Source organism: Microcaecilia unicolor, chromosome 10, assembly GCF_901765095.1.
Source record: "Microcaecilia unicolor chromosome 10, aMicUni1.1, whole genome shotgun sequence".
In the NCBI taxonomy this organism is placed as follows: Eukaryota; Metazoa; Chordata; class Amphibia; order Gymnophiona; family Siphonopidae; genus Microcaecilia; species Microcaecilia unicolor.
In genome coordinates, this window is record NC_044040.1 from 37,562,273 (window position 1) to 37,580,589 (window position 18,317).

Sequence of the window (18,317 nt, forward strand, 5' to 3'; positions counted from 1 at the left end):
TTACATGATGGTGTTAAAGCAAAAGCCATTATAAATGTGGCTTGTAGTATAAAACAGCTGTGAAAGTCCAGCTACCCACACGCATGCGCTGGCGTTGTTTTGCTGGAAAGACAATGGAGGTGGATGGTGTAGTTCCCACCTGTCCGGTATCCATGAATCTTGTACATAAGAGCAGGCAGATGTATTAAAAGTGAGTAAATTTTGTGTATAGGGCATGTGATTTATATGTAATAGAGAAGGTGGTATTGGACCTACAATTTTGTATATTTATTATGTGTTTAGGTGCCCGACTTCTGATGACGCTGGTATAGCGAAACACAGACTGTGTAGAGTCTGGGGTGATGGAGGAATGACTATTTTGCTAAAAGTTTGAAAAGAATAGAAGAGCTGCAACTAATCTACTGAACAGCTGGTGTGGCCACAGGATTTTCCGTGGCTGGAATTGAAGTACCTGGAATTTATGAATCAACAAGGGAATGAGGCAGTCTGATGGAATAATCTGACGTGGAATTTGGCACGGTAGTGCCATGGGACAATTTTGAACCAACTGTGATGCCTCAGAATAGCCGTTTGAAAATTAGAACTATGGCTTTAATGTTCAGTTGGTTAGATAGAATTGCTATGTACTAGCTAACAATTGTGTTTGATTGAATGAATGTGGGAGTGAATGTAGGTTGCCACTAGTATGTGGTTTATAACTATATGGGTATATTTAAATCCAACAAAATAAACAAACATTTGAATAATACAGTGGTTTATGATAACTGTCATAATAGAGACACTAATTAAGAAGGAGAAGTTCTGCGACACCGCTGCTGTTTGCTTTGACTGTATTATTCACTATTAGGGCAGAGTGTTTTGAGAGACCCTAATAGTATAGCCCCTGACAGTGGCGTAGGAAGGGGGGGCGGGAGGGGCAGTCCGCCCCTGGTGCACGCGCTCGGGGGGTGTCGGCCCCGCTGGTTCCCTGCTCTCTCTGCCCCGGAACAGGTTACTTCCTGTTCTGGGGTTACTTCCTGTTCCGGGGCAGAGAGAGCAGGGAACCAGCGGGGCTGCCACAGCTCCGAGTGACGTGCACTAGGGGCGGATCGGCCCTCCCGCAGGTAAGAATGCGGTCCAGGGAGGGGGGGTGCGCCGCAGAGGGGAGGGGTTGCGCCGTGCTGCACTCGGGGGGGGGGGGGGGGTGCGCAGCAGCGACCCGCCCCAGGTGCCATTAGCTCTCGCTACGGCACTGGCCCCTGACACAGCTTCTTGGAAGGTGAAACGTGGCCACGTCGGGCATCATGAACAATAAAGATTTCTTTCTTCAATTTTGTGGTCTGCTCTGATCTGTTTGCGTCTACCTGTAAAATACAGGCTTTGCAAGGTATGTGTGTGTGTATTTACAGAACACAGCTTAGGTGGAATTTTAGGATATTCACATGTATGCACACACATATTCATGTATATGCCAACAATCTAATGACTTATATGCATGATCAGCATGCAACTCTGAGTTGCCCTGTATAGGTCTAAGAAGGAAATCCTTCTGGCTTCTGAAACTACAGAACTGCATTGTGAAATACAGTGTTGAAGTTTTAAATACAATGCTAATGTTCATTCAAGACTTGCAGTCACTACACAATTCATTTCTGGAAGTAAAAACAAGTAGGAAATGTACCAAGAGCTTCATTCTTAGATATTTGGTAATATGTTAAAGCTCATATTTCACATACATATTATAAGTACTTTTAAATGCAAGAATTCACTTCTTTGTGACTGATAATATTCCAAGCATGAGCTGGTTAATACATATGCTACTGAATGATAAAGAGGTTACATAGACATGCACGAGAATTAAGTTAAAGGGGCCTTGGTATATTGGAAACCGATATGGAGTATCAGGGAAGCCAGAGACACCAAGAACAGGGTAACTAGTGGATGGCACTTAAATATTTCACAGGCTTTTGATGAGGAGGGAAGTAGGCAGGGAACTGGATGAAAGAAAGGTTGGTAGTGTCTTACACACAGGACATTTACAAACAAATGATCAAACAATGATGAAAATATGTTACCATTTTCCGACTGCCACCACTTCTTTTTCTGATCTGGTTCAAAGGTTGTGATCACGTTTTCAATTGGGTGACTGTTGTAGTTGGTGTATGGATTATATGGATATTGGGAATCACAAACGAAGCATTTTTGTTTGCCCTACCAGACAAGCAGCAAAAGAATCATAAAATAAGATCTCATTTCCCTATGGATTAATTCTACATTTAATTACATAATTCATTCCTATTTTTTAACAGTCCAATAGTCATCGTTACCTATCTGAGTAGCAGCTTGCTAACTGGAGCCATCCACGGACATTCAGTGGCATTATCTGAATAATGTAGCTGAAAATCGTGAAACCCAACCCGTGCTATGCAAGCAGTGCTGGAGCAGTCTGGGGGCAGGGCTGGGGTTATTCCAAAATCTGGCAATATTCTGTGCCAGTATCCAGCTAACTATCCAAATCTGGATATTTGTATATTATTTAAAAAAAAAAAAAAAAGAACAATTATGCTCTGGAATTCGTTGCAGTAAAAACAGTATAGCTTTGTTTTAAAAAAAGGATTGGACAAGTTCCTGGAGTAAAAATTCATAAACAATTATTAAGGTAGACTTTGGAAGGCCACTGCTTATACCTGGCAGTAATCCATCTTTCTTGTTGGGATCCCACCAGGTTCTTGTGACTTTGAGGGGCATAATCGAAAGGGGCGCCCAAATTTTCCTGAGGACATCCTCGCAACATATCCTGGCGAAGGGGTGGGAAAACCATATTATTGAAACAAGATGGGCGTCGATCTTTCGTTTTGATAATACAGTCGGGGATGCCCAAATCTGGAAATTTAGGTCAACCTTAGAGATGGTCATCCCCGATTTTCGGCCATAATGGAAACCGAGGACGCCCATCTCAGAAACAACCAAATCCAAGCCATTTGGTCATGGGAGGAGCCAGCATTTGTAGTGTACTGGTCCCTCTGACATGCCAGGACACCAACCGGGCACCCTAGGGGGCACTGCAGTGGACTTCAGAAATTGCTCCCAAGTGCATAGCTCCCTCACCTTGCGTGCTGAGCCCCCCAACCCCCCCCCCAAACCCACTCCCCACAACTGTACACCACTACCATAGCCCTTATGGGTGAAGGGGGGCACCTAGATGTGGGTACAGTGGGTTTCTGGTGGGTTTTGAAGGGCTTACATTTACCACCACAAGTGTAACAGGGGGGATGGGCCTGGGTCCACCTGTCTGAAGTGCACTACACCCACTAAAACTGCTCCAGGGACCTGCATACTGCTGTGATGGAACTGGGTATGACATTTGAAGCTAGCATAGAGGCTGGCAAAAAATATTTAAAAAGTTTTTTTTTTTAGGGTGGGAGGGGGTTAGTGACCACTGGGGGAGTCAGAGGAGGTCATCCCCGGTTCCCTCCAGTGGTCATCTGGTCAGTTTGGGCACCTTTTTGAGGCTTGGTCGTAACAAAATATGGACCAAGTAAAGTCCCCCAAGTGCTCATCAGGGACGCCCTTCTTTTTTCCATTATCGGTCGAGGACGCCCATGTGTTAGGCACGCCCCAGTCCCGCCTTCGCTATGCTTCCGACACACCCCCATGAACTTTGGTTGTCCCCGCGACGGAAAGCAGTTGAGGATGCCCAAATTTGGCTTTCGATTATGCCGATTTGGGCAACCCTGTGAGAAGGATGCCCATCTCCCGATTTGTGTCGAAAGATGGGCGCCCTTCTCTTTCAAAAATACGCCTGTTGGTTGAAAACAGGGTACTAGGTTCAATGGACCATTTGCTGTGACCCAGTGTGGCAGTTACGCTCTTCCTTTGAAAACTTCCAAAGGAGACCATACTCATAGAGGTCTTTTCTTGCTTTTTCTGCCGGTCCTTTCCCCCCTCCCCCCCACCACCTATCCTGTAAGGAAAATTACATTCAGTGTTGATCCCTGTGTCAGGCATCCTACTAGTATCCTCTTACTACCAAATAAAAAATATTCATGATCACTGAGATTGTGTATTTCCTCAAAAGTAAAGTAAGCAGCTAAAAAAAGATGTTGATACTAACAATTTCAGTGCTTCCTTTCATTTTGCAGTTTTGAGTTCTTTCTTTCTGTAATATTCCCTGTTCTCTTCATGATCAGTCCCTCTAAAATACAATGGAGTCAGTATTCAGAGGAAGTTAACACCCCGTGGCCCAGATGTATCAGTGTTGAATATCAGCTGTACCTGAATAACGTCTGATGGCCAATGATGAACCAGATATTCAGTGCTGGCATTCAAGTATGACCCGGTTCTAAATCGGCATACAGCAGCCACCATTTATGAAAACACTAACCACTGCAGGCTGAATATCAGACAGTATGAATTTATATGAAATCTCTTCAATAATGTCCATTTTTATATTAAAAAAAAATCCCATCCCTTTCCTACCTCCCCCCCAAAAGAATCCTACCTGTAGAGGGTGAGGTACTGCACATTTATTAACCTCTTACATGAAAAGGCACATCCCCCACTGGCAAGTGAGGTTATTCTACAGTACAATCTCTGTACTTCCCACCAGACAAGCCTCTGCCTGCCTGTCTGCCTCCTTTGAAGGAGGTGGCAGATTAAATATTGCTGGTGCTGTGTTCAAAAATAATCTTAGTAAAGTATGTTTATACCCACAGTGTGCACATATTTGAAGGGATGCATTCGGGGCTTTCTTTGGGTGAACGTTAGAAACATCCATGTATTCCTTAATTTGTAATGAAAATACACTTGCCAGCTGAAACTGGTGGTGTTAAACACTGACTGCTGCAGGCAGATTAGGTCCTGATAGTTAATGCTGGGCCATTTCCGGGCACTGACATTGAATATCTAGGGCCATGCTGGCATGTGCTGGCCGCTGGATGTTTTGTGGGTCAGGGCCAATATTCAGCCGGGACGCATATAAGATGCTTACGCTGAATATTGGCTGGGACCCATATAAGGGCCCCTCCCTTCCTCCCTCCCCTCTGACTCCAATCCCCCTCTCTCCTCCCTAAAGAAAAGTAGAGCCCCTGACCAGGCCCCCACTCCCACCTTTGATATCCCTGATTGTCTACAGGGTCCTCAGGGCAGCAGAATCAATGCCCACTCACTCCTGCCTATCACGGTTGTGGCCTCAAAATGGCTGCCATGACCTCTAGTGACAGGACGCTAACTTTATGCACCTACTTAACCGGTTAGTAGACCAAATATTGCCATGAACTTGCTAAGTTGTGGCTCCGCCCATTTCCACCCCCAGACTGCTCCTAATCTAGCTGATTAGTGGGGATATTCAGTGACACTACCTGCTGTGTTGCTGAATACTGGCGGACGGCCAGCTCAGTGGTGTTTAACAAGGGAGGAACCTCTCCTACCTGGCTAAACCTTTTTGAATATTGGGCCCTTAGCTTTTTCCTTAGATTTATCAATTGAATAATAGCCATCTTTAACACATGCAAAAAATACTACATGCTACCATTCTAGGAAGAAGATATAAAAACAAACCTCAAGATATCCTATAATGCAGTAACTCTGAGGTCCATTCAGTCCACAAGTTGAAGAGGCTGTTAGCTGACCACTGCGACCCACCACGAGATCTCCGATGGATGGATGACAGGATCCATTAAAACAGTCATCTTGTGCATACAGTAGACCTAATAGCACTTAAATACAAACAAACACTGAATTCGAGTTGTATTCAGTGAAATGCATTTTGTGAAGAAAAGTGCTGAAATTTATAACTGAATGGATGTACTTTCTTCCACTCTGCTGCTATTACTGTAGTGAATGTCTTGGAATACTCTCCAGCAGAAATCATACCAATGAAAGTGGTGACAGAATTCAAACGTGTTGGACAGTGGTGAATGAAAAGGTGGCTAATGACCGGAGACCGAAGATGGTCCACAGTGACCCACTAAGCAAGGCATCCTGAGCAGACTAGATGTTCCAAAAGCTTCTTATTTCTTGGCAATTACTATGGGGTTGTTGTACTAAGCTGCTGTAAAAAGTGACCTTAGCGCGGCCTTAGGCAGGTTTTTCCCGTGCTAAGGCCATTTTTACTGCAGCTAAAAAAAGTGGCTGAATTTCTATTTTTCCTATTAATGGCCATGCGCTAATGTTTAACTTCCAACTGGGTACTGTGAATGATAAACTCTAATGTTTGTTACCATTTAAAAATTAGCAAGGAGGAAACGACTTCAAAAGGGGAAATGACCTCAAAAGGCTCACAGTACACGGTGATTATACACCCAATTGCTAAAGTACTTTTAAAGCCATTACGTCATCATCAGGCAAAAACAGCTCCTGCAAAATTACTAGTTTTTTTTTTTATTTTTCTTACATTGTGCTCATATGTTTCCAAAATTGTTAAATCAAAAAGGAAAAAATAAGACAAAAGAAAAATCTGTGTCTTCACAAGTGAGCCGATTGATGTAGTATAATCTAGATTTTCAGAAAACGTTTGGCAAAGTTCCTCATGAGAGATGCCTGAGAAAATTGAAGAGTCATGGGATAAGAGGCAATGTTCTGTTGTGGATTAGGAATTAGGTATTGGACAGAAAACAGAGTAGGGTTAAATGGCCATGTCTTTCAAACAGGAGGATGAATAGTGGAGTTCTACAGGGATCTGTGCTGGGACCGGTGCTATTTAACATATTTATAAATGATCTGGAAATCAGAATGATGAGTAAGGTGATAATTTGCTGATGACACCAACTATTCAAGTTTGTTATAACACATGCAAACTGTGAAAAATTACAGGAAAACCTTTGGAAACCGGAAGATTGGGCATCCAGATAGCAAATGAAACTTAATGTGGACAAATGCAAAGTGATACAGATTGGACAGAATAATCCAAATCATAGTTACCTGATGCTAGGGTCCACCTTGGGGGTCAGACCCAAGAAAAAGATCTGGGTGTCATTGTAGACAATACGCTTAAATCTTCTGCCCAGTGTGGTGGTGGCGGCCAAAAACGCAAACAGGATGCTAAGAATTATTAGGAAAGGGATGGTGAATAAGACCGAGACTACTATGATGCTTCTGTATCACTCCATGGGGCAATCTTACCTTTTATTGCATTCAGTTCTGGTTGCTGTATCTCAAAAAAGATATAGCGGAGTTAGAAAAGGTTCAAAGAAGAGCAACCAAACTGATAAAGTGGATAGAACTCCTTTTGTATGAGGAAAGACTAAAGACGTTAGGGCTCTTCAGCTTGGAAAATACAGCTGAGGGGAGATATGGTTTGGACAAGTTCCTGGAGGAAAAGACCATAGTATATTGAGACAGACATGGGGAAAGTCATTGCTTGCCATAGGACTGGTAGCATGAAATGGTGCTACTATTTGGGTTTCTGCCAGGTACTTGTGACCTGGATTGGCCCCTGTTGGAAACAGGATACTGGGCTACATGGCCCATCGGTCTGACCCAGTAATGGCTATTCTTATGCTATGTTCTAATGTTTACTTAACATTCATTATTCAAATTTTACAATTCATAAGCTTCATAAATAAGCTTGTGTGTAAAGGTTCATTATAGTAATTAGAAGTATGGTATAATTACGCAAGATTTTTCCCAAGAGGGTACAGAATTTTAATTATGTTGTGATCCATTTCAGAAGCTGTTTGAAATCATTTCAGACACAGACACTCATACTTTTTCTTGATTCTTTTCTGGCATTCCTTCCAGGCATTTACCCAGTTAGACAAGTTCTATCCTGAAGTACCGAGCAAGAATGGGAGCCCTGGAGGCCTCATCTGTGTCTGTTAATCCTACTTGGTTAAACTTCTCATAATGTAATGCACACTTAAGAAGCAACTGTGCAGGAAATGGAAGAATTCAGGACATTACATTTTGAAATTATTATGAAACCAAATTTTGGATATATATGCTGGAGCACTTATGTGCATCCCTAAACACAGTCATGTCTAATTTAATCTAATCCCAGCATTTATATTCTGCTAACTCCCCCACATGGATGACATTCGATTATGCCCCTCCAGATGACCACCGGAGGGAATTGGGGATGACCTCCCCTTACTCTCCCAGTGGTCACTAACCCCCCTCCCACTCTCAAAAAAAATTTTTAAAAACATTTTTCCAGCCTGTATGCCAGCCTCAAATATCATACCCAGCTCCATCACAACAGTATGCAGGTCCTTGGAGAGGTTTTAGTGAGTGCAGTGCACTTCAGGCAGGTGGACCCAGGCCCCCCCCCCCCCCACCTGTTACACTTGTGGTGGTAAATGTGAGCCCTTCAAAACCCACCACAAACCCACTGTACCCACATGTAGGAGCCCCCTTCTCCCATAAGGGCTATGGTAGTGGTGTACAGTTGTGGGGAGTGGGTTTTGGGGGGATTTGGAGGGCTCAGCACACAAGGTAAGGGAGCTATGCACCTGGGATCAATTTCTGAAGTCCACTGCAGTGCCCCCTAGGGTGCCCAGTTGGTGTCTTGGCATTTCAGGGGGACCAGTGCACTATGAATGCTGGCTCCTCCCACAACCAATGGGCTTACATTTGGTCGTTTCTGAGATGGGCATCCTTGGTTTCCATTATTGCCGAAAATCAGAAGCGACCAAGTCTAGGGATAACCATCTCTAAGGACAACCTAAATTTCAGGATTTGGGCGTCCCCGACCATATTATCAAAACGAAAGATGGATGTCCATCTTATTTTGATAATACGGGTTTGCCCGCCCCTCCACCGGGACGTTTTGCGAGGAAGTCCTCAGGAAAACTTGGGCGTCCCTTTCGATTATGCTCCTCCACACATACAGAAATGTTTAAAACAGAAATGTCTTAAAGCAGTGAAAAAGAGAATATGAATTCAGTGTTTTCATATTCTTCAGTAAAGTGTTCCAAGTGTGTACAGCCTGAAAATAAAAGGAACACTTATAAAATAATTCATGAGAAGATTATAGAATGTATTTATTTTGCAAAATATTACACCTACAGAAATAACATTAGGAGTCAATGTAGAGAAGCTTTTTAAATACAAGATTTTAACATCAGGAAGGAACCCTGCAGTGAAGATGTTTTGCTCTCTGTTACTCCACCCATCAATCTCCAAGTTCATTCTTTATACTTTGTTCTAGCAAGCACTGATATTTATATTGAAATACAGAAATCAGTAACATATAGTAGGTTGAATGATGGCTTGTGTAAAATGTTCAGCATCTGCTTTGTTGAAGTTCACAGTCACTTGCTCCTTCTTTTATACCCTAAGCACCGAAGACATCAAGAAGACCAACCCAATGGTTCCAGGGTAAAGCTGTATACTACTTTGTGAAAGATCTGGGTTCTGTTCTTGAGCCTAATTTCTGTTCTTAAGGCTTGTTGGCAATGAGGATGCAATTAAAGCAGTTTTCACAGCCCTTGGGAAGAAAGGGGGAGTCTTAGACATCCATGTCCCAGGTTTTGGAGGAACCACAATCTGTGATTATTGGTGGAGCAGTTTTACTTGACTAGATGGGAGATGATTAAAAATGGGGAAGAAGGAGTTCCAGGGAGCAGAAAATGCTTACCTATGGCACTGTAGCATCAGTAGAGTCTGGTTTCTGGTTGAACATAAAGCCCAAAGAAGTGTTAACTGGAAAATCAAATTATAGATCACAGGTGGGTTTCCTTATTTCCAAAAGGATATAGTGCAACTAAAAAAGACACAGAAGAGAGGATATATGTGTGCACTCAGTGCAAAGAGCTCATAGCTCTCAGAGAACAGGTTTTGTCTCTTAAGGCTAGAGTGGCAGACAGTGAGGTTTATAGAGGAGATCTACAGGGACATAGTAGAGAAGTCGCACCTTTAGTCTGGTAGCCTGTGTGCTGTATTGGAGGAGGGAAGTCACCTAAAAGGACAGCATCACTCTAGTAAAACAGGAAGTAATCCTGTAGCCAGGACCTGCCCCTCATGGAATGCAATATCCTCTCACACCAAGGATGTATCTCCAGGGGCTTCTGCCCATGAGGGAAAGGTTAGGTCAGCTATTGAAGCTGGTTATTCGATCATTAGGCATGTAGATAGCTGGGTGGATGGTGGATGGGAGGATTGCTGCCTGCCTGCCTGGTGTGAAGGTGGTGGACCTCATTCGTCACCTAGATAGGATTTTAGACAGTACTGGAGAGGAGCCAGGTGTCTTGGTACATGTGAGTACCAATGACATAGGAGAATATGGGAGGGAGGTTCTGGAAGTTGAAAGCTGAAATCTAGATCCTCCAGGGTAGCATTATCAGAAATGCTGCCTGTACCACTCGTAGGACCCAAGAGGTAGGCAGAGCTCTGAAGTCTCAATGCATGGTTGAGAAGATGGTGCAGGGATGAGGGATTTAGATTTGTTAGGAACTGGGCAACATTCTGGGAAAGTGGATCCTATTCCGAAAGGATGGGCTCCACCTTAACCAGGATGGAACCAGGCTGCCTGCACTAACATTTAAAAAGAAGATAGAGCAGCTTTTAAACTAGAATGAGGGGGAGGGAGAGGGGAGAGCTGACAGTTGCTCAAGAGCACATGATTCGAAGTAAGGTATCCTTGAAGGATACTATCAAAACAGGACATTTAGGCACTCTCGATAGAGAGGTTTCAACAAAGGTGAAGGAAAGTCAGGAGTGTTTAAGGGGATAGCAAAGGTTGCAAATTATCCCTGTCAACTTCTAAGTAGCTTGTAGATGCAAGTGTCTGTATACAAATGCTAGAATCCTAAAAAATTAGATGGAGTATATAGCACTAAATGAAGACATAGATATAGTAGGTATCTCAGAGACCTGGTGGAAGGAGGACAACTCATGGAACCCTGTATTACCAGGGTACAAATTATATCGTAATGTGAAAATTAGCACATGGTCATTAATACAGAAATACAGTGGTAAAAATGGTTTTGGCATGCAGAAATGACCCACATAAGGATGTGCTAAGGCCACTCTTTACCACAGTTTGGTAAAAGGGCCTTTTAGTTTGGAAATTGCCTTTTAATTCTATGTCCAAGCAAACCCTTAAACTATGGGTCTCTGTTTGCAGGGCAATCTGTTTACCATCCAAAATTGGGTTTGAAAATGGAAACAAAAAGAAGAATTTCCAGTTACCCACGATGTATTTTTTTTTCTAAATTTAATTTGAGCCAATGAGTAGCCATCCAGCTTGAGATGATAAGAAAACAATCGCTCTTCTTGTCAAAAAGACTTTGGAAAAAATTTGTTAAAGGAAAAATAATCTGTACATCGTCTGCATAAATAAAATAAGACAGACCCAAAGTCCTGAGCTCTTTCCCAAGGAAACTAAAGAGAACATTGAACAAAATAGGGGGAAGGGGGGAACCTTTTGGGACCCCATAACCTGGGCTCCAAATGCATGAATAGGACCTAATTTTGATAAGTCTATAGTTTTCTATTTCTCAAAAATACCCCTGAAAACCAAGAGATAACTGTTACAGAGATTCCAACTGAATTTAATGCTTCTAACAGTAAGTCATGATTGACAGGTCAAATGCAGATAAAAGATACAGCTGCATTAATATTGCAGATCGACCTCGATCCATCAATAACCTTAATTCAGGAATTAATGAAAGAAAGTTTCTGAATTAGAGAATTTTCAAAATCCAAATGGCATGGCATCTAGTAAGCATGGCCACCAAGAGACTCAGCTGGGCCTAGGGCAGGGCTGCTGCCACCTGGCCCAGGGCAGGGCTGCTGCCACCTGGCCCAGGGCAGGGCCATTGCCCCCCCCCCCCCCAGGATCGCTGCTGGCTGGCGGGGATCCCGAGGCCCCACCAGCAGAAGAGATCTTCGTCCAGCGCTGCTCTTCACTCTGCCGCATGGCCTGCCCCTGTGGCTGCTTTTTCTCTCACATCGCTCGTGCTTTGTTTCAAAACTGAGCACACGTGCCCTGAGGGGAAAAGCAGCCGCTTGGCAGGCAATGTGGCAAAGTGAAGAGCAGCGCTGGAGGAAGACCTCTTCTGCTGGCGGGGCCTGGAGGGGATCCCTGCCAGCAAAACCAGAGGCCCTCACTCGAAGTGCCACTGTGTCTCCTCAGACTCCAAGGGGGGCCCAGCGAAGGAGTTTTCTCTGTCCTGCTCCTGTCGGGACGCGATCACTTGGGTCCCATCAGGAGCAGGAGAGAGACCCCGGGCCTGGGGAAATTTGCCCCCCCACCTCCCCTCTCGGCAGTCATGCTAGTAAGTTTAATTTGTCTAAATACTCTTGAAGATGAGTGGCTACCAGTGCTTTGGCTATTTTTTACAAGGAAAGGAATGTTAGCTATTGGGCAATAATTGGAATAGATATTAGTAGGCTTAGAAGAATCTTTCAAAATAGGTTGAAGAGAAATAGTTCTGATACTTTATGGAAAACAACTTTGAGTAAGAGAGAAAATCCGCCACAAGGCGGAGAACTATCAAGATGTTGTAGTAGTTGATTCAAATGATCATCTCTATAAGTCAAAACATCATTCCAGCTCTAGAATGCCATGTTCGAGTTCAGGGGTTCCCTTTTTATTATACATCTTCTCAGTCTTTGGTGAGTCTTCATACTTTAATAAACTTCCCTTTTTATTATACATTTTCTCAGTCTTTGGTATCCTTGGTCGTCCTCCCACTTTTATTTTACAAACAACTTTGAGTAGACATCAAATTCAAAAATGTCTCTAACCAAAGGAGTCCCACTGAGGGGAGAAACTTCAACATTGCTGTGGGGTAAGGGATCAAGGTCACAATGTCCCTTCCCAAATTTCAACACCAACCTAGACAAAGTATCAAGGAGATATCTGGAAAAGTAGTCCAATATTGATCAACTGGAACATTCTGAACCCGATCAGTAATAGTATCAAAAGCTGTTAATGTACTAAAAACTCACTGGTAAACTCATACATTAACTGCAGCTATAACCAGGAGAAAACACCCAAATTTTAAAGGACTAGTGCCCTCAACATGAGCAACTGCTAAAAGGGTGAAATCTGCACTTCTTTCACCGGGTCACATACTCCAAGTGGAAAGTGCAATAATGTGCTAAACCAAATGTGCACCCAAATATATTGGAATTTTTTATTTACAAGCTCTTCAAAATATGTTTCAAAAGGCCAGCAATAAACATAAGGCTCTCAGCCGTAAATTCAAAATGCTACACGATAAGAGAAGTATCTTATTAGCAAGGCGCTACGATGAATGAAGGACGCCATGGAAAGCGCTGTGGATGTCATAAAATGCTGAAAGTGCGAAATAAGAGACCACGCCAAGACTCTATAGGTTTCACTGAAAGTCTTTCATCAGGGACTTGGGTGAGAGCTGTCTCCATGCAGGAAAAATTGCAGGCCTCACCCAAATCCCTGAAGAAAGACTTTCAGTGAAACCTGCAGAGTCTTGGTGTGGTTTTTTATTTCACATTTTCCTGAATGAACAAAATAAAAAAATGTACTCCCCAATGACCAACTCATGTATCAATTCTCCTCAAACAATCCGATTTGCCATAAAGATTGCAAACCAATGAATTCAAGCAAAAACGTGAAAGGAGACAAAATGACAATCCTCTTCACCTGTCCACCATATACAGCACTAGTAAATAAAAAAAGCAGGGTGCCACATTTTATCTTAATCATTGTTTTTGCTAAACTGCTTCTCTTCGTCCAACAGAGCACCCTGTTTCAATAGCTCCTTCATCAGGGACGCCAGTGCTTGCTTGCTTTCCGCCTTTTTACTAAAACCCAGACATTGGGGAGTTTGTACATTTTTGGATTTTGTTCATTGGAAAAAAGTTGTAAATTTACAAATATATATTAAAAAATTTTGAAAAATAAGGAAAGAAAATCCTTAAAAGGGGAAGCTTATGAAGTATAGAGCTAATTAAGTGAGCCAAAATTACCGGCATTTCTCACTAAAAGCAGCTTGGCTGATTACATGCAGCCTATACTGAATCCTCCCCAGGGCTGGTGTTAGACATTTAGGGTCCCAGAGCAGAAACCATAGAGGGGGCCCAAAAGCTGGCCTTCAGCCTATGCCTCCTTTAGCTTGAGGCAGGTTTGGGGCCCCCTATGGTATGGGGGCCCAGGGCAATTGCCTGTTTGCCACCCCCTAACGCCGGCCCTGATCCTCTCTTTATACTTTCCTTGTTAATTTCAAACATTGTTGCATCACAGTTTCCTCTTATAGATATCATAGATGTAGTGGGATTGATTCTACTTTTTAACTTTTGGTACAAGCACTTATGCCAGCTTAATGGCTGGCAAGTTTCTATCTAACTGTAGGCAGTTAGGCTCACAAATGATAGTATTCTATAACATGCGTTTGTAACAGCCTGGCATGCCCCCAACCCATCTATAAGTTGCATGCTCTGGAATTTGAGTGCGCAACTTGGATAATACTGATTAAGGGTAGTTATGCACATAACTGCTAGTTGGTACCAATTAGTGCTAATTAAGGCCAATTATAGCCAATATTTGGCTATCTCATTGTGGATAGAGCAGTATATAAACAGTGTAATAAATATATATTATTCAATTACCGTATTTTTTGGACTATAAGACGCAATTTTTTCCCCCAAAATTTGGGAGGAAAATGGGGGGTGCGTCTTATAGTCCGAAGGTAGCGTTTTTGGACCTCCGTCCCGTACTTACACGATTCCATGTTCCCTGGTGGTCTAGTGACGTCGGGGCAGGAAAGAGCCCCCTCTTTCCTGCCCATCGCGCTGCTCTCCGTGCTCCTCAATGCTTTCTGACGGTCTCGGCGATATTCAAAATGGCCGCCGAGATCGGGACGGAGGTCCAAAACTCGGACAAGACGCACCGGAGCACCTAGGTTTTAGAGGAGGGAAAAAGGAAAAAAATTTTTTTCCTATTTCCCTCCTCTAAAACCTAGGTGCGTCTTATAGTCCGAAAAATACGGTAAGTAAAACTGATCTTATTCTATAACTTACGCATGCAAATATGCACACTAGTTGGAAATTAGAGTGCGCAAGTTTATAGAATTAGGGAGATAATGATTGTTTAATTGCTTTTATAAGGTTATTCATTCATTATTTGACATAAAAATGCTTGTTTCCGAATGATGCAGCAGGGAATAGATTAATTAGCTATTGATTCCAGCAACTTACGCTCATAAAACATTCTATCCCTCACTATCTTCAGTTTTTCTATCCATATTTTATGATCTCATCATTGGAATCTTTAAAAAAGTATAAACTGCTCAGACATTTTATGACTGGCGGTATATCAAATATCTAATCAACTTGAAACTTGTATAAGAGACTCTCCACTTATACATATTAGGAGAACAGGTTAATCAAATTCTGGTTACTGGAGTCCTCATTTCTCTTTCTCCGCATGGCGTTTGAAACCTGTTTTAGATCAGTTTTATGTGCATCTGACAGGATTAAGCACAGATTCACTGCTCATTTTTAGAATAGCTGGAAACCAATTTCTGACAGGTTTGTTGACAGCTGCTTCACAAGGATTGCACTGTGTATTGTTTCAACACATTCAATCCAATGCATTTATAGTGAAAGTAAATTATTTGAAGACCTAGAGGGGCATAATCGAAAGAGGCGCCCAAGTTTTCCTGAGGACATCCTCGCAGGATGTCCCGGCGAAGGGGCAGGGAAACCCATATTATTGAAACAAGATGGGCGTCCATCTTTCATTTCGATAATATGGTCGGGGACACCCAAATCCTGAAATTTAGGTCGTCCTTAGAGATGGTTGTCCCTAGACTTGGTCGTTTCTGTTTTTCAGTGATAATGGAAACCGAGGATGCCCATCTCAGAAATGACCAAATCCAAGCCCTTTGGTCGTGGAAGGAGCCAGCATTCGTAGTGCACTGGTCCCCCTGAAATGCCAAGACACCAACCGGGCACCCTAGGGGGCACTGCAGTGGACTTCACAAATTGCTCCCAAGTGCATAGCTCCCTTACCTTGTGTGCTGAGCCCCCCAAACCCCCCTAAAACCCACTCCCCACAACTGTACACCACTACCATAGCCCTTATGGGAGAAGGGGGCTCCTACATGTGGGTACAGTGGGTTTGTGGTGGGTTTTGAAGGGCTCACATTTACCACCACAAGTGTAACAGGTGGGGGGGGGGGGGGGGGCCCTGGGTCCACCTGCCTGAAGTGCACTGCACCCACTAAAACCTCTCCAAGGACCTGCATACTGTTGTGATGGAGCTGGGTATGATATTTGAGGCTGGCATACAGGCTGGAAAAATGTTTTTAAAAAATTTTTTTGAGAGTGGGAGGGGGTTAGTGACCACTGGGAGAGTAAGGGGAGGTCATCCCCAATTCCCTCCGGTGGTCATCTGGAGGGGCATAATCGAATGTCACCGGCGAAATAGATCACCGGCGATCTATTTTGGTGGCGGCGCAACAGCTGGCGGGAACCGTATTATCGAAAAAAATGGCCGGCCATCTTTTTTTTCATTAATACGGTTTAGCCCGGCCAAATGCCAGAGTTCGCCGGGTTTGAGATCGCCGGTTTTGTTTTTCAGCAATAATGGAAAAAAATGCTGGCCATCTCAAACCCGGCGAAATCCAAGGCATTTGGTCGTGGGAGGAGCCAGCATTTTTAGTACACTTGTCCCCCTCACATGCCAGGGCACCCTAGGGGGCACTTCTAAAAATGTTTAAAAAATACAAAAAAAGCTCCCAGGTGCATAGCTCCCTTACCTTGGGTGCTGAGCCCCCCAAATCCTCCCCAAACCCACTCCCCACACCTCTACTCCATTACCATAGCCCTTATGGGTGAAGGGGGGCACTTACATGTGGGTACAGTGGGTTTTTGGGGGGGGGGGGGTTGGAGGTCTCAACACTTAGCACCACAAGAATAACAGGTAAGGGTGGGGATGGACCTGGGTCTGCCTGCCTGAAGTGCACTGCACCCATTAAAAACTGCTCCAGGGACTTGCATACTGCTGTCAGGGACCTGGGTATGACATTTGAGGCTGGCAAAAAAGTGCTTTATTTTTATTTTTTTCGTGTGGGAGGGGGTTGGTGACCACTGGGGGAGTACGGGGAGGTCATCCTCCATTCCCTCCAGTGGCCATCTGGTCAGTTGGGGCACCTTTTTGAGGCTTGGTCATGAGAATAAAAGGACCAAGTAAACCCGGCGAAATACTGCTTAACGCTGCTTTTTTTTCCCATTATCTGCGATAGCTGGCCATCTGGTAGCCACACCCATGCCCGCATATGTCCCTCCTTCGCTTCGCCGGCGACACGCCCCTTTGAACTTTCGCCGGCGAGGCGATGGGAAAGCGGTGATGCTGTCAAAAAAGCAACTTTCGATTATACCGATTTCACCGCTTTTCCGAGATCGCCGGCCATCTCCCAATTTATGTCGGAAGATGGCCGGCGATCACTTTCGAAAATGAGCTGGCTGGTCATTTAGGGCACATTTTTGTGGCTTGGTCATAAGAAAAAAACGACCAGGTAAAGTCGTCCAAGTGTTTCACAGGGACGCCCTTCTTTATTCCATTATCGGTCGAGGACGCCCATGTGTTAGGCATGCCCCAGTCCCGCCTTCGCTATGCCTCCGACAGGCCCCCATGAACTTTGGCCGTCCCCTTGATGGAAAGCAGTTGAGGACGCTCAAAATCGGCTTTCGATTATGCCGATTTGGGCGACCCTGTGAGAAGGGCGCCCATCTTGCGATTTGTGTCGAAAGATGGGTTTCCTCCTCTTTTGAAAATAAGCTTGCTAGTGAACAAAGTGATAAAACATGCTGTATCTGGGAGGAAAATGGTTGCAATCCTGCTACTAGGAAAGAATGGAGATATACTGTTGTCATACTTACCGAAGAAAAGAAGAACCGCAATTTCAAGTCTCATTCTTGATGTGGAGGTAAAATGGTTTAGGTTCTGTTAGGTGACAAAAAGAGAATGATGGATTAAATCCAGTGCCGTAGCAAGGGCGGCTGACACCCGGGGCGGGTCGCCGCTGCGCCCCCCCCCGGGTGCAGCACGGCGCCCCCCCCTCCAGCGCCCCCCCCCCAGCGCCCCCCCTCCCCCCCAGAGCTCTTTTTTAATTGAGTTAAAAGCGAGAGGTGGGCGAGAGGGCCGATCCGCCCCCGAGTCCACGTCGCTGGGAGCTGCGTCGGCTCCATTGGTTCCTTGCTCTCTCTGCCTTGGAACAGGAAGTAACCTGTTCTGGGGCAGAGGGAGCAAGGAACCAACGGAGCGGACACCCCCCCAGCGGCGTGCACCCGGGGCGGACCGCCCCACCCTTCCTACGCCACTGATTAAATCTTCCATACTGAATATTTGTATATTCAAGTACAGTGAAATCTATGCAAACAAAAAGATTTATGGAGGAAGAAGAAAC

The 18,317-nt window shown here is 44.2% G+C and overlaps 1 protein-coding gene across 1 annotated transcript in view; it reads right to left on the reverse strand.

The window, feature by feature from the left end:
* The window catches only part of LAMB4 (laminin subunit beta 4), a 304,586-nt gene extending 286,722 nt beyond the window's left edge, over window positions 1-17,864 (reverse strand). The window contains 3 exon segments of the mRNA XM_030216762.1: window positions 2,055-2,190; window positions 5,539-5,696; window positions 17,791-17,864. Of these exon segments, the coding sequence (XP_030072622.1) occupies window positions 2,055-2,190; window positions 5,539-5,696; window positions 17,791-17,824 (328 nt within the window). The 5' untranslated portion in view covers window positions 17,825-17,864.
* Window positions 17,865-18,317: the final 453 nt, after the last annotated feature.